Source organism: Oryctolagus cuniculus, chromosome 13, assembly GCF_051225735.1.
Source record: "Oryctolagus cuniculus isolate XC-2025 breed Fujian yellow rabbit chromosome 13, ASM5122573v1, whole genome shotgun sequence".
Taxonomy (NCBI): Eukaryota; Metazoa; Chordata; class Mammalia; order Lagomorpha; family Leporidae; genus Oryctolagus; species Oryctolagus cuniculus.
This window is the reverse complement of record NC_142879.1, coordinates 71,264,328-71,279,557: the sequence shown is the minus strand read 5'-3', so window position 1 is coordinate 71,279,557 and position 15,230 is coordinate 71,264,328. Positions and strand designations below refer to the sequence as shown.

General features: G+C 46.2%; 2 protein-coding genes across 3 annotated transcripts in view; one reads left to right on the top strand and one right to left on the bottom strand.

Annotated features, from left to right (window-relative positions):
* Positions 1 to 2,618, bottom strand: part of NUDT5 (nudix hydrolase 5) — a 30,244-nt gene extending 27,626 nt beyond the window's left edge. The window contains exon 1 of the mRNA XM_089311760.1: positions 2,506 to 2,618. The gene's annotated coding sequence lies outside the window, so the exon portion shown is untranslated. The remainder of the gene's footprint in view (positions 1 to 2,505) is intronic.
* Positions 2,619 to 2,955: 337 nt separating this feature from the next.
* Positions 2,956 to 15,230, top strand: part of CDC123 (cell division cycle 123) — a 73,698-nt gene continuing 61,423 nt past the window's right edge. For both annotated transcript variants that reach the window (XM_070055720.2, XM_002717547.6), the window contains exons 1-2: positions 2,956 to 3,095; positions 9,261 to 9,332. In XM_070055720.2, coding sequence (XP_069911821.1) covers positions 3,022 to 3,095; positions 9,261 to 9,332 — 146 coding nt within the window. In that variant the 5' untranslated portion in view covers positions 2,956 to 3,021. The remainder of the gene's footprint in view (positions 3,096 to 9,260; positions 9,333 to 15,230) is intronic.

The following is a 15,230-nucleotide window of genomic DNA, read 5'->3' as shown; positions in this document are numbered from 1 at the left end:
GCTATTCGGTGATTTCTAATCATTGACTAGGTTGAACAAGAGTGAACTGACTGTAGTGGCCCTTGGGATGGCTAACTGGTTGTTGCCCTACAGTAACATTTGCAAAGAACTTCTTGTTAGGATTCAGGCAAGGAACAGCATGTTTGGAGAGTGGGAGCACTGGCAAGGAAAGACTTAATTCCTTGCAAATGAGCATTTATTGTTTGTCCTGAAGCAACTTCTAGGTAACGGGTAATTCTTGCCATGCCATGGGCAAGAAGGAGACCATCTTAAAGGAGAGTGGGACATTAGGACAAAGGGGTGGTGAAGTATACACATTTGGACTCAGTGGCTTGAAGTGTTGGGTAGATAGTCACATTGAGAAAATCAGCTGGGAGTTGTGCAAAGGATTAGTCATGGTCTGGATTCAGAGAAGAAAATGTGTTTTTTCATTATTTCAATTTAGTATGCACAAAAAACTGTCTCCCACAATCCTTGATGATTGACATTTTCTAGCATGCATGAGAAAAAGCCACTATTTCCACTGTTCTAAAGGTTTTATTGAAGCGATTTGATGTATATAATACTTTGTGACTAAACGAGAACATGGTGGTTTAAAAAAAGCAGTGAAAACTAACTCAGCTGTATCCATTCAAAAGTGCTTCCAGTTTGTAATACTATTTGATGCTCCTTAAATGTGAACAAGTTACTTAAAAACTATAAGCAATACTGAAAAGTCAAAGGAGCAACCTAAAGCATATAAACCTGAATAAGATGAACCCATATCAAATTCCTTCCCTGTAAAATCTAAGTTTACAAACTTAGTTGCTTTTCTACACACACACACACACACACACACAAACCAAAAACAAAAAAACCCCTGCAGTTCTCTTCTAAAGGTTAGCAAGTGGCCTCAACTTCTACATCCAGATGTTTTCTTGGCTGGTACCTATTTTCTCCTATCTTCAACAGAAAATATCTTGCCCAGATGCACCACTCTGGTGCTATAATTAGCTTTAGTTACAACTTCTTAATTTCCAGGACAAAACAGGTATTTGAGTGACCACTAATGTCTGACATCCTCTCTTTTCAATTGCTAGTCTGACACTACTCCTGCAGAACATATGAAATGTTTCTTTTTAATCCCCTCAAAACAAAGAGGACTGCACCATCCTGGACGTCAAAAACACTTCCAGGCCGGCGCCACGGCTCACTTGGCTAATCCTCTGCCTGCGCTGTCGGCACCTCAGGTTCTAGTCCCAGTTGGGGCGCTGGATTCTGTCCCGGTTGCTCCTCTTCCAGTCCAGCTCTCTGCTGTGGCCCGGGAGTGCAGTGGAGGATGGCCCAAGTACTTGGGCCCCGCATGGGAGACCAGGAAGAGGCACCTAGCTCCTGGCTTTGGATCGGCGCAGCGGGCCGGCTGTAATGCACCGGCCATAGTGGCCACTTGGGAGGTGAACCAAGGGAAGGAAGACCTTTCTCTCTGTCTGTCTCTCTCACTGTCTAACTCCGCCTGTCAAAAAAACAAAAACAAAAAAACAAACAAAAAAAAAAACAACTTGTAAAGGAACCATTACCGCGCAGCCCCCACCATTACACGGTGCAACATTATAATCTATTTATCTCCGCTTTGAAAATGTATCCTTTCAAATAGGGCTGCCAACTAACCACTTAGCCAGTAACATTTCTGAGAAAAACACAACGTGAAGCAACGTGGGTTGAAGAATTTGTAACTCCAAAGAAGCAGCAGATCCGTTTTTCATCCCAATGGACAGCTTTCTAAAGCTGTCGGTGGGACTATCAATTTTTACAACTGTTTAGGAGAATCAGTGAGAGCATGCAATTTTAAGCAGACACCTGAAATCCGCGCCCCTGGACCCAGGTGAGCGGGCTAAGTCCAAGGCTGATGAAAACAAGTCTCTCTGCTAGTGAGTTCTCATTCTTTTAAAGAAACAAAACTGAACTCTGCAAGGTGATGGCGTGGAGAAAATGAGTGATATTACAAATTCAGCTAGAACTTTGCCTGTCTTAGGAGTCCATCATTGCTGGGACACTGATAATAAAAATCTCGCTGTGTTTTTTCCAGGCTGACTTCTGCGGGTCCGGACTAAAAGAACTAAACGCTCCAAGAGACAGCGTTCCCGATTCTTCCGTCTCTCAAATTTCTCTCTCTCTCTCTCTCCTTTTTTTAAACCCGCAAAGTTGAACCCCTCCCTGGATCGCACAGGCGGGATCGCTTCCCTCTGCCTCTCACACCCCGCACCCAAGCACGAACAGGACGCCATTCTCCTAGCAGGTGCCTCAAACATCACAGTCAAACCCTTAACTGCGGGTTTCGTTCCTCCAGTAGCCTAGGCGCTTCCACCCCAAACCCTGGTCGTCTTCCCCTGGAGCGCCGGGACGCGAGTCCAGCCGCACGCAGCCCGGGAGACGCGCGCGCCGCTGCCTGCTCGGTCTGCACCATCCAGATGTGCATACTCCCTCCTATCCCTCTCCTCCCCAGAGGCTTGGCCCGCAACCAGTTACCTCCTCTAAGGTGCGAGGTGAAGAAGGGAAGGGGAACGAAAGAAGAAAGGACGAGTCGGAGGGAGCAGCCTCAGCAGATGCCGGTGCCACGGCTAGGGACACCGGCGCCTCTCGCGGTGCTACAAGGATGGGCGCGCGCCCTCCTCTCGGCACCCGTAGAGCCCTCGCCACTGCCCTCGCCTCTAGCTGATTACCTTCCGGGTCAGCGAGCGCCTCCGGAAGGAGAGCTGTAAACTTCTGCAACTTTCTCTCCCAACCCTTGGCAATTCCTCTATCGGGATCCACAGTCTTTGCGTTTACGCAAGTGTGTGTATGTGTGTGTGTGTGTGTGTGTTCACTGAGAGTACTCCCGACGAGTCTCCTCCTCTGATTCTTTTTTTCTTCTTCCTACTTGGTTTGAAGACCGGAAGAGTCCTTGAACCAAAATAGCTCGGCGGCACTTCCGGCAGCGGAGCCCAGGGTTCCGGGAGAGAGCTGGCAGGAGCGGGTTAAGGCAGCGGCTGCGGCAGCTGGAGGATGAAGAAGGAGCAAGTGCTGCATTGTCAGTTCTCCGCTTGGTACCCGCTCTTCCGAAGCCTGACCATCAAGAGGTAAGCCGGGAGGAGGGGGTTGTGCCAGGGCCACTGGCAAAAAGGGAACTGCCACGTTGAGTGCGTCCTCTCTCCGTCAAAATAACGATAATAACAATAATACAACGCGGGCCTTATAGCGACTGGATGGGTGCGACAGTGTCGCGATGTCGACTTGCAGGGGAGGTGAATGGCGCCATGCGTTCTGTCGCGAGGCCGAGCGTGTGCCGGGGAGGAAGGGGGCTAGGTCGTGGTGAGCGAGGGTCGGAGGCAGGGTGCGCTGTGGATTAACGTCGTTGACGCATCGCGACTTGTGAGAATTGCCCTGGAGCGCCAGGCGCTCGGGAGACCCGAGGGGTCGTGGCTTTGTCACTGACCAGCGCGCCGCGTGACTTCATTGCTTGCCGCCACGGTCTAATGACGACAATCCCGGCAGACAGACCCAGCCCTGCGTCTGTTGTGAGGCTGCAGCGCGATTGTGTGTGTGCAGGGCAGGTGGACGTTGTTATGAGACGGGATTTGTCTTGGAGCTCTCGGGCCTAGAACAGGGAGTCCGTCGCTGGTAGGCATGACAGGCATCCTTCGTTCCAGAGTCAAGGTGGTGTAGGCAAGGCGGCTAGGGTCGTAACCCCCGGTCTGATCCGAAGCGATCAGTCGCTAACACGGACAGAGCTGGCTTTTGCTCACTCCCTCGTAGGCCTGCATTGTCACTGGGACACCGCCTACTCTTAACTTTTCATCCCGGCCATTGGATGCAGAATGTGATTGCAGAGATGGGGGGTTGATTCTCAGGCGTTGGAAGGGCACAGGGGGATTATTAAAGAGACAGTTCTTTTTCATCTTGTTATTCAGACATGGGCTCTGCTTTCAGCGACGCTAGTGTATGAGTAGTGATGGAGTTCAGGGTAGCACAGAGGCAGATAATGTTTGCATTTGAAGATAGATGGATTCACCCCAAAACAAAGGGAGGAGCAGGTACTTCCTGCACTGTCACAAGTTCTCTCCCTAGCTGATACTCCCAACCCTTGGTTAACTTGCAGAATGGAAAGTGGGCTTTGGATCTGAGGTGATGGTTGAGGTTCTTTCTTTTGTATTGGTGTCAGTGAAGATACATCTGTGGCCTTGGCAGAGCTTTTCACACGAATATTCTTTAAAACCACCAGGGGTTTCTTTGCAAACAACTTTGGTAGCTGCTGGTGCAGGTTTTTTTTTTTCTTTTTTTTTTTGCATCAACCAGCACAAGCATGTAGGGGTTAAAAATTGGGCTTTGAAGTCAAAGCCTTGTGCCTGGCTTCCAGGTCTTGTTCCACCACCATCTTGAGCAAATTGCTTAATCTCCCTAAGCTTCATCTGGAAAACCGAGAAAATAATAGGATCATCCTGGGAATTAAATAAGATGAAACATTAAAAAGGTTTGAGTCTGTTTCTAGCACATAGTAAACACACAAAAATGTCGCTTATTACTTTTGAGATTTAAGAAAAGCCCCTTGGAGGATAAACAGGTTTTGTTTGCTTAAAATGTGTACCATTCATAGGAAGCTAAGAGTGAAAAAGAAATGATCCAATGGGTAAGATTTTTCTGGTCCGAATAAACCCCACACCATTCTCACTCTGTCTTTAAACCCTTTCTTTGGTCTGCTTAGCCCTGGGGTGCCAGCAGAAGAACCTAACATACGGCAGAGGGTCCGTCCACCACTCAGGCCAGTCAGGTGGAGCTGTGTTGTGGCCAGGGTCAGCTTTCCTGCCGACAAGGGCGTATTGCAGTTATCAGCTCAGCATTATGGTTTGGTGTTTATTAATCACAACTCAGAGATGATTATGCAAGTTTAGTTTTTGGCAAGTTCTAGGACTTTGACTCAGGCTGAAGAATAATTAGCCAGGTGACTGGTACTGCCACTTTACCTTCCTAAATCTGAATCCCCACCCCCACCCCCAGAACATGAAGGTATGGTAAATAGTGTTCTAAGGGCCCCTTTTACATCTAAAATTCCATTAGAGTATCTTGCTTGTATGCAAAAAATATATCCAGTTGATGCGATAGATAGATGCTTTGTCATTCAGGTTTTTTAACATTTAAAAGCAAGATTTATGAGAGACCTCCAGCCAGAGTGGCCTGGAGAGGGGCTCCAAGCGAGGCAAAACCTGAACAGACTGGTGGTGCTGGGGATGTTACGCACAGTTTTTGAGGGAAAAAAACTTACCAGCTTGACGTTAGTTACAAGGTGGGGATCATTTAGTTCCTTTAAGACTGTCAGCCTGGCCTCATTGGGCCCTCACTTGCACGGTCACTCTGGAGGGCCTCACTAGCTCCACGTAAAGCTTGCTTGGCAATGGCTTGTGTATGGCCAGGCGTAATTCCTGTATTCTCTGTGTTTGGTAACGCTTGCCATATCTGCAGTTGGTACAGCACTTGCCGTGTTATACTGTTGTACTATGATTTTTTTTTTCTTCTTTTCTGTCTTTTCCCCTTCGTAGGATTTTGGTTCTTAGTGGAATCACCTTGGCATCCTTGTTGATTGACAAGGTACTGTCATTAGGATGACCCCAAGTGTGATTGTAGAACCGGGTGACTCCTGAGTGCCATGTGGAATCTAACTTCATGTCCACTAGTATCTGTAAGAGTTGTGGACCTGGTAAATAGGAAGAGTAGGCAAAGAATTGAGAGTGGAATCAAACAGGTGGTGTTTTGAATCCCGTCAAGGGATAATGAAATGTGGAGGGAGAGACAGATTCGGCTCAGACTTGAAAGTTGGTGTAACTCCAAAACAAGGGTGTGGCCTCTGAAATCGCCCATTTGGGGACCCGAGAGGTATTATTGACATAAAAGAGAGGTCTGTCTTGTCTCATTGTGAGGAAAATAACCCTGCATATCTCTGAACGGAGAAGGTAAACTTCAAATTCTCTTGGAAAAATCACCTCTAATTCTTTGGGGGGTGATATTGTTTCCTTAAGAAGTATCTTTGGGGCCAGCGATGTGGCGCAGTGGGTAAAACCCTCTACCTGCAGTGCCAGCATCCCGTGTAGGTGCTGGTTAGAGTCCCAGCTGCTCCACTTCCAATTCAGCTCCCTGGTACGGCCTGGGACAGCAGTGGAAGATGGCCCAAGTCCTCCCACATGGGAGACCCAGAAGAAGCTCCTGAATCCTGGCTTCAGATTGATGCAGCTCTAGCCTTTGTGGCCATTTGGGGAGTGAACCAGTAGATGGAAGACTCTCTTTGTCTCTGCCACTCTGTAACTCTGCCTTTCAAACAAATAAATAAATCTGTAAAAAAAAAAAAAAAAAGTAAGTATCTTTAACCCTAGAGAGAATTAGAATTACATATAGAAGTAATGAAATTATTTATTTATTTATTTATTTTATTATTATTTTTTTAATTTATTTGACTGATAGAGTTAGTGAGAGAGAGAGAGACAGAAAGAAAGGTCTTCCTTCCGTTGGTTCACCCCCCAAATGGCCGCTATGGCCAGAGCTACGCCGATCCAAAGCCAGGAGCCAGGTGCTTCCTCCTGGTCTCCCATGCGGGTGCAGGGGCCCAAGCACTTGGGCCATCCTCCACTGTCTCCCCTCCCCCCCCACCCCACTCTGGGCCACAGCAGAGAGCTGGACTGGAAGAGGAGCAATCAGGACTAGAACCCAGCGCCCATATGGGATGCTGGCACCGCAGGTGGAGGATTAACCAAGTGAGCCCCGGCGCTGGCCCCAATGATGAAATAATTTAAACTTGAGTTTAATTATTTTTCAGCTGAATATATTTAGTGTCTAAGAATCTGCCATTTTGAGGATAATTTGCACATACCAAGCAATTTAGGTTGTGAACTTGGTTTTGAATTGTCATGTTAAAGTGTATGAGAAAATTTTTCGAATTCTTAAATAGTATTGGCACGTTTATGAGACCGTTAGATTCACTATACTTACAGTTTAATTCGTTAGTTTTATAAGAGCTAAATACTTGGGAAGGCTTTTTGTTAATCAGACAACACACTTACTAAACAAGAAAACGGACTAGTTTTTAAACAGAATTTAAAGTTTTAAAGAGACTTTTAAGTTGCAAAGGCTTACTTAAAAATGGTTAAAATTTAGTAGAGTTACAGATGGAATAGTAAGATTTGTTAGCTGGATTTAAAAGCCTGAGGAAGAGCTAGGCTTTCGAATGTGACAGTGTAACCTGTTAAAATGAAATATTAATTTTTAAAACCTAAGTAGCCCATGAGTAACTCTTTCTGTACACAAAATAAATTTGTAATATGCCAAAAGGCTTGTTCAATAAATAAATGAGACATGCCATGTGTTGATGATGTTCCATTGACTCTAAAAGCAGCTGTAGTTTTTTTTACTTTTGAAAAATATATGCCTTGGGGTGGGCGTTTGACGCTGCAGTGGAGATGCCACTTGGCACTCGCGCGTCTCACCCTGGAGTGTGTGGGTCCTGAGTCCCAGCCCCCCCCAGCCTCCTGCTCCTGTGCAGCCTGGGAGGCAGCACACGATGGCTCTGATAGTTGGGTCCCTGCCCCCCCATGTGGGAGACCCTGATTGGATTCCAGGCTCCTGGCCTAGCCCTAGCTGTTTCAAGCATTTGGGGAGTCATCCAGCAGATAGAAAGTCTCCTTCCATCTGTCTCTGCCTTTCAAATAAAAAATGAGAATAAATAATTCAAAAGAACTTAAACAAATAGATATGCCTCAAGATGAAAATTATAGCACAACTTTCAGTTACCGATAGCAGGAATTTTTGATTATTTATTGTTACAGGATAAAAAAAATGAGTTTTCCCATGGTTTAAATTTTTTAAATTGGGAGGCAGAGAGACAGAGAAGTACGTAGAGTTCCCATCCTCTGGTTGACTCTCCAAATGCCCACAGTGGTCAGAGCAATGCCAAGCTGAAGCTGGGAGCCAGAACCTCCCAGAGGCTGCAGCAGCAAGGACACTGGCATGGAAGCCAGAATTGTGAACCCAAGTACCCTGATACAGGATACAGGGGTTTTTGCCTCCCAACCTGAGTTTACAAGTTGTTACCAGTCATGGGGGGGAGGGCGGTTGCCGGAGCAAGTCTGGTAGGTTCTTTTCCTCAGCTTAGTATAGAAATAAAAAGCCAGGGAAACAATTTGCAAAGAGGCAGACACTCTTATTGGCAAGTGACAGAGAAAGCCTCTGGTCTGAGAGGAGACCAGGCCAAGTGCCTGAGCAGGACGCTGGCTCTGAGGAAGTGTCCGGGTTTTTAAGGCATTACTGTCTGCTCATTGCGTTATCCTACTGGGGGTGCCCACTGGACGGGGGTTTCATATATGCATGTTGATTGGCTTGGGGCTCAAGGAAGTAGCGAGGTCTCCTGGAGACTGTCTCCTTAGAGGCTCAGCCTTCCCTTCTCTGTTAGCTCTGGGTGAAAGATGCAGCCACCCTGGACGTGTGATTTAAAGCTGCAAGGTCACACATGCAGCACAAGAAGCTGTGGTGGGGGAGATGCCAGTTGGCCTGGAGACAGCTTTCCAGCCACAGCTGACAGCTTGCTCGTGAAGGACATTCCACCTGTGTCTGAAGGGGCCCACGGACCCCCAGCCTCACTGTATGGCCTCACAAGTACGGCTTTGCCATCCTTTCTTACTGTCATCTGAAACAAATGAAGCTAAAGCCGTGTGGAGTTAAGCAGCTTCCTGTCTCTGGTGACCAGATGACTAGAAAGCTACCAAAATTCATCCAAACACACTGTGACTTCTTAGCCTTAGGTGTGCATTGCCAGCCAAAGAATGGTTTCCAGCTCTTCAGTCTTCCTGTGTCCTCCATCTAGGAAGGTGGCCCTAGGCTGAGAATCTTCTGCTTCGTTTTGCTGATTTCCTTTGGTGCCACAAATACATGCTGGTTTCGGATTTCTTTGAGACTCAGAACCCTTGTGGGCGCTCACAGTTGTTGCTTTCGTATTGTGATTTTCCATCCGGTCCCTTGGATTTAGTCGCTGCTGTTTGGTTTCTGTATCACAAAGACAAGCCTGGTAATGTGTGAACTGCAGTATTTGTTCACATGATTCCAGTCCCTAGTCTGCTGCTACCAAATGTATGTCATTAACATTTCCACTTTGGATTAAAATAAATGGAACAAATAACATTAACTGCTAGTGGAATATTTTCACTCTGCTTATCGCTAGTCTTTTAAAATGATGCCTTTCTGGTGATTTTTTGTTTTTCTGTTTTTAGTGTCATTCTTCCACTTCCTCAGAATGTGAAGGATTATTTACTTGACGATGGAACTCTGGTGGTTTCAGGAAGGTACGGTATATCACCAAAAAATTCTTTGTTTTATCATAAAGAACTGTTGTATGTCTTGACATTTACCATATAAAAATAAATGAAGTAACTTGGGCATCATTCCTTCCCTTTAACACATTTGTTTTTTTTCCTGGCCAAAATTATGTGCTGATCTTGGTTCCATATTCCTTGTCAGTGCTCAGTTAGTAGTTTCAGAATTTAATACTGCCCCTTCAAATAGATACTGGTTGTGAATTCAGCAGTTCCTTCCATCTGTGCCTTTAGAGAATGGCTATGGTGATAACCTCCCCTTCTAAAGGTAGCAGAGTATGGCAAAGGCCCATTATAAGACTTTGAGATCCTTGAGTTTTTAAAATGAGAAGTTCATTGTTCATCACAAACAGTAAGCTTTGCTAAGGTTTATCATTTTTTTTAAAGATTTATTTATTTGAAAGTCAAAGTTACACAGAGAGAGAGGCAGAGAGACAGAGAGAGGTCTTCCATCTGCTGGTTCACTCCCCAATTGGCCGCAAAGGCCAGGGCTGCGCCAGTCTGAAGCCAGGAGCCAGGAGCTTCCTCCAGGTTTCCCACGCAGGTGCAGGGGCCCATGGACTTGGACCATCTTCCACTGCTTTTCCAGGCCACAGCAGAGAGCTGGATTGGAAGTGGAGCAGCTGGGTCTCAAACCGGTGCCCTTATGGGATGCTGGCGCTTCAGGCCAGGGTGTTAACCTGCTGCGCCACAACTCTGGCCCCAGGTTTATCGTTTAATTTCTCAACATTTTGTTCCCTACAATTGACATTCCATGGGTCCACGCCCACCTTCTAGAAGCTGCTCAAGTAGTTCCCAGAATTGTAGGGGAAAGGGAAGTTACTGTATTTCCATCTTTTTAGAGCAAACTTGAAAAAGCTTAAGAAGTATGGAATCTGGTGAAGTTTCTGTGTTTCATTTAGGTCTGCTCAGAAGTCATAGTATCTAAGTGTCTGTTTTTCACCTTTCTAAAATAGCTACTATCAGGGCACCTTGCTGGTTCATCACTCTTTATCTCTCTATATTTCTCCATAACACTGAGATCATGAGTAATAATTAATTCCCTTAACTGTTCTGTTGGAATCCAACTTGAGGAGAGTATATCCTTGCCCAGTTTTGTTCACCCCGTCTCCTGGAACAATGCCTGATAGGTAAGAGGTGCTTGATGAACATTTGTTGGGTGAATGAACCTTACACGTGTAATTAGAGTTGTCTGTGTTGTCAGTAACACTAACTTGACCCCAGGCTTTGCATAATGGATTTTTAGTGTGGCTTTCAGGATTATATTTCCGTTTTGGTATTCACAGCACTTTAACCTGAGAATTGTTTGTTTAGAACCTCATTAACTTGGAAAATTGGAGGATAAAGAAAATGTAGACAAGTCTCAACTTTGGCATGTTTACAGGGAGAATTTTCTTATTCTCAAATATAACATATAAGCTTATATAAATGAGATTATAATATAAATGAAATGACTTTTTAAAAAGATTTATTTGTTTATTTTGTTTATTTATATATTATATATTTATATTATTGTTTGTTTATTTATTTATTTGAAAGTCAGAGAAAAGGAGAGACAGAGAGAGAGAGGTCTTCTATCCACTAGTTCACTCCCCAATTGGCTGCAACAGCCAGAGTTGTGCTGATCAGGAGCCAGGAGCCAGGAGCTTCCTCCAGGTCTCCCACACGGGCACAGGGGCCCAAGAACTTGAGCCATCTTCTACTGCTTTCCCAGGCCACAGAAGAGAGCTGGATTGGAAGTGAAGCAGCCGGGTCTCAAACTGGCACCATTTGAGGTGCTGGAACTGCAGGTAGTGGCTTTACTTGCTACGCCACAGCACCGGCCCCTGAAATGACTCTTACGATTAGAAGATACTTGGTAGATTTCAGTACTATAAACATACTGAAGGATTCCTAAGGCTGATTTTCATTGTCTGGATGTTTGCATAAGACCCCAGCTAAGGCCAGGGCTGTGAAGTGCTGTTAGCAGTGCTGTCCAGCACATGGTGCTATGCAGCCATACACAGATCTCTGAGGGCCCCTGCCCTTTGGGGTTGGCAGCTTAGCTTTATATTTTGTGGGAGTCAGTATGACACAGTGCTGGTTCTTTAGTCAGATTGCTAGGTTCACATCGTGTCTTCATTATTTGCTGACTCTGTGCCTCAGTTTCCTTGTCTGTACATTGGATGAATGATAGTGTAGTGCTTATCTCTTAGGGTTGTTGCAAGGATAAAAAGCAATAATGTGTAATATGTTCAGCCCAGTATATTGTACACTCTTTTTTAAAAAAATTATTTATTTGAAAATCAGAGTTACACAGAGAGAGAGAAAGAGGTCTTCCATCTGCTGGTTCACAACCCAATTGGCCACAACGGCCGGAGCTGCACCGATCTGAAGCCAGGAGCCAGGAACTTCTTCCAGGTCTCCCACATGGGTGCAGGGCCCAAGGACTTGGGCCATCTTCCAGTGCTTTCCCAAGCCATAGCAGCAAGCTGGATCGGAAGTAGAGCAGCTGGGACTCAAATCAATGCCCATATGGGATGCCGGCACTGTAGGCAGTGGCTTTACCTGCTGTGTCACAGTGCCAGCCCCTATTGTACAGTCTTTATTTATTTATTTATTTTTTGACAGGCAGAGTTAGAGAGAAAGGTCCTCCTTCCGTTGGTTCACCCCTCAAATGGCCGCTATGTCCAGTGCTCTGCGGCTGGCACGCTGAAACGATCCGAAGCCAGGAGCCAGGTGCTTCCTCCTGGTCTCCCATGCAGGTACAGGGCCCAAGGACCTGGGCCATCCTCCACTGCCTTCCCAGGCCACAGCAGAGAGCTGGCCTGGAAGAGGAGCAACTGGGACAGAACCCGGTGTCCCAACCGGGACTAGAACCCAGGGTGCCAGCGCTGCAGGCGGAAGATTAGCCTAGTGAGCCACGGCGCCGGCCCCCTATTATACAGTCTTAAGAATTACTAACTAGTCTCATTGTCATTAATCTCAGGATGAATGTTAAGCAACCACACAAGAAGATATATCAGTGAAAATTGGGATAAATGTTGTCAAGGAGATGAGGTGGTCACTGACATTAAATTGCTGGGAGGGCTAAGGGTCGTGGGAGGGTCAGGGTGTGTGCCCTGAAGTAGTGGAAGGTTGGGGAACACAGTTGGTTGAAGGGCAGAGGGAAGAATGGCCCATGCTGAGGGAATGGGAGACCATGACTAAGAGGCTGGGAAAGGTCAAGTGGCTGGAACAGAGACGGCTGAGTGCTGAGAGGCACGGCTGATAACAGCGAAGAGCTTTTCAGGGTTCAGTTGAGGGAGGTGGGTAAATGAGTCGTGTGCAAGACCCTAGAATTTATTCTGAGAGTGACAGGAAGGCCTGAAGGGCTCTAAGTAAGAGAGTGCTTGATCGAATTCCAGTTTCAGAGCGGTGGCTGGTTACGGTGCTACAGACGTGGAAGACTGTGAGGATGAGGTTTCACTGGTTCAGCTGAGGCCCGTGATGGACTGGAGCTATGCTGGTGACAGTGGAAGGGGAGAAAGTGCTGCCTCAGAACTTGATGACGGAGAGGGAGGGCTCAGAGTGCCTCCCATGCTTTGACTGAATGGCCAGACAGATGAACGGCTGTGTCGCTAGCTCAGATTGAGAAAAGCAGCGGCGGATTTATTGAGCCTTTGATTGTACAAGGGTAGTCATTTTAGATGGGATTACTTTCATAGGTCAAAAACTTGATAGTTTTAGATGGAATTGAAATGAGGTGCATTCACAGTAAAGTGCACAGATCTGTAAACACCTTGTGGAACAGTTCCATTCCTAAGAAGGGTTCCTATCGCCTATTTCTTCACTTAGATCAGTCAGTTCTAGAGTGTCATATACACAGAATTGTATGCCAGGCATTCTTTTGTGTCTGACATCTTTAACTCAGCACGATTCTTTTGAGATGCATTTGTGTCATTCCATTTTATTGCTGAGTAGTATTTGTGGAACCTGTTTTTTAAAAGCTCAGTTTTTGTGTTTTTGTATGTAGGCTTGGGTGTGTATCCATCTAGTGTATTCCTTGTTATCTTAACCTCTTTTGCTTTCCTGAGTTCAGAAATAAAAGTTAGTTAAGTGAGTTTATGTGTATTTAAAATATTACTTATAGGATATCATAACTGTATCTATTAATATGTGGAAATCTGAGCTCCTATATCTGAAATATCTCCTTGTATCAAGTGATATAGTGTTTTTTTTTTTTTTTTTTTTTGACAGGCAGAGTGGACAGTGAGAGAGAGAGAGACAGAGAGAAAGGCTTTCCTTTTTGCCGTTGGTTCACCCTCCAATGGCCGCCGCGGCCCACGCGCTGCGGCCGGTGCACCGTGCTGATCCGATGGCAGGAGCCAGGTGCTTCTCCTGGTCTCCCGTGGGGTGCAGGGCCCAAGCACTTGGGCCATCCTCCACTGCACTCCCTGGCCACAGCAGAGAGCTGGCCTGGAAGAGGGGCAACCGGGACAGAATCCGGCGCCCCGACCCGGTGTGCCGGCGCCGCAAGGCAGAGGATTGCCTAGTGAGCCGCGGCGCCGGCAATATAGTGTTATATTTACAAATAAAGATAGTAAAGTTAATAAATTACACTTATTGACTCTTCCTTTTTTGCTATTAGTTGGCCATTAGTTGAACTCCCATAAACTGTTCAAAATATATCAATTAAGCATCTTTCTTTCGCACAGACTATAGTATATGTATGACTTGCTTTGTTTGGTAAGATAAATTCTGAAATGGTGAGGAGGTGATAATATGAAATGCCTTAAAATTCTTTCATTTGTACAAGATTTAAAAAAAAAAAGATTTATTTATTTATTTTTAAAGATTTAGCGGAGTTAGAGAGAGAGAGAGAGAGAGAGAGAGAAAGAGACAGATGGTGAGACAGAGAGATCTTCCACCTGCCATGTCACTCCCCAAATTTCTGCAATGGCTAGAGCTGGGCTAGACCAAAGCTGGGAGCCAGTAGCTTCTGCCAGGCCTCCTATGTGGGTGCAGGGCCCAAGCACCTGGGCCATGCTCCTCTGCTTTCCCAGGTGCATCAGCAGGGAAATGGATCAGAAATAGAGCAGCGGGGACTTAAAGAGTGTGCCTACAGGATGCTTGCCCTCTATGCCACAGTGAAAGGCCCCCTTATTTATGTTAGGTTTGGAATAGCTTGGGGTTCTGGCCTTTCGTACCCCCAGAAATGAGACGAAAAGGAGATGGAGGCAGAGATGGATCTCAGCAGAGACAGGTTGCTTTACTGAAGCAAAAAGGGGAGACTGTTTTTGCGAAGAGACTGTGTGCATAAGACTGGGTTTTTATCTGGCTGAAGAGGGAATCTGCCACTGCTGATGAGGGGTAGGGGGCTTGCAGCTGGCAGGAAGTAGGGAGTAGGGGGCTTTTAGAAGCCACTTGGAACTTTTTTCTTAACTGTTTCACAGGCTGCCCTGTGCGACATAATCTGTTTTGCCAGTTGCTTTGCAAGGAGTCTGGGGGATGTTGACTCTAGTTCTTGTACCAAGAGTCTCAACAAAAAGGGAGGAAATGGGGGAGGGGTAGTGGAGAGAAGAAGGGGCAGTATGCCCTTCACTGAGCTTTACTGCCATTTAATTTATTTACTTGAAAAAGAGAGTGAGATAGAGTTCTTCCATTTGCTTGTTTACTCCCCTAATGGTTGGGACTGCCAGGTTTGGACCAGGCTGAAGGCAAGAAGGCAGAAACTGCATCCTGGACTCCCAGTGGGTGACAGGAACCCAAGTACTTGAGTCATTATCTGCTCCCTTCCCAGGCATATTAATAGCAAGCTGGATGGAAAGTGGAGCAGCCAGGCCTTGAACTGGCGCTTATATGGGATGCTGGTGCTGCAGACGGTGGCTCTACCTGCTACACCACAGC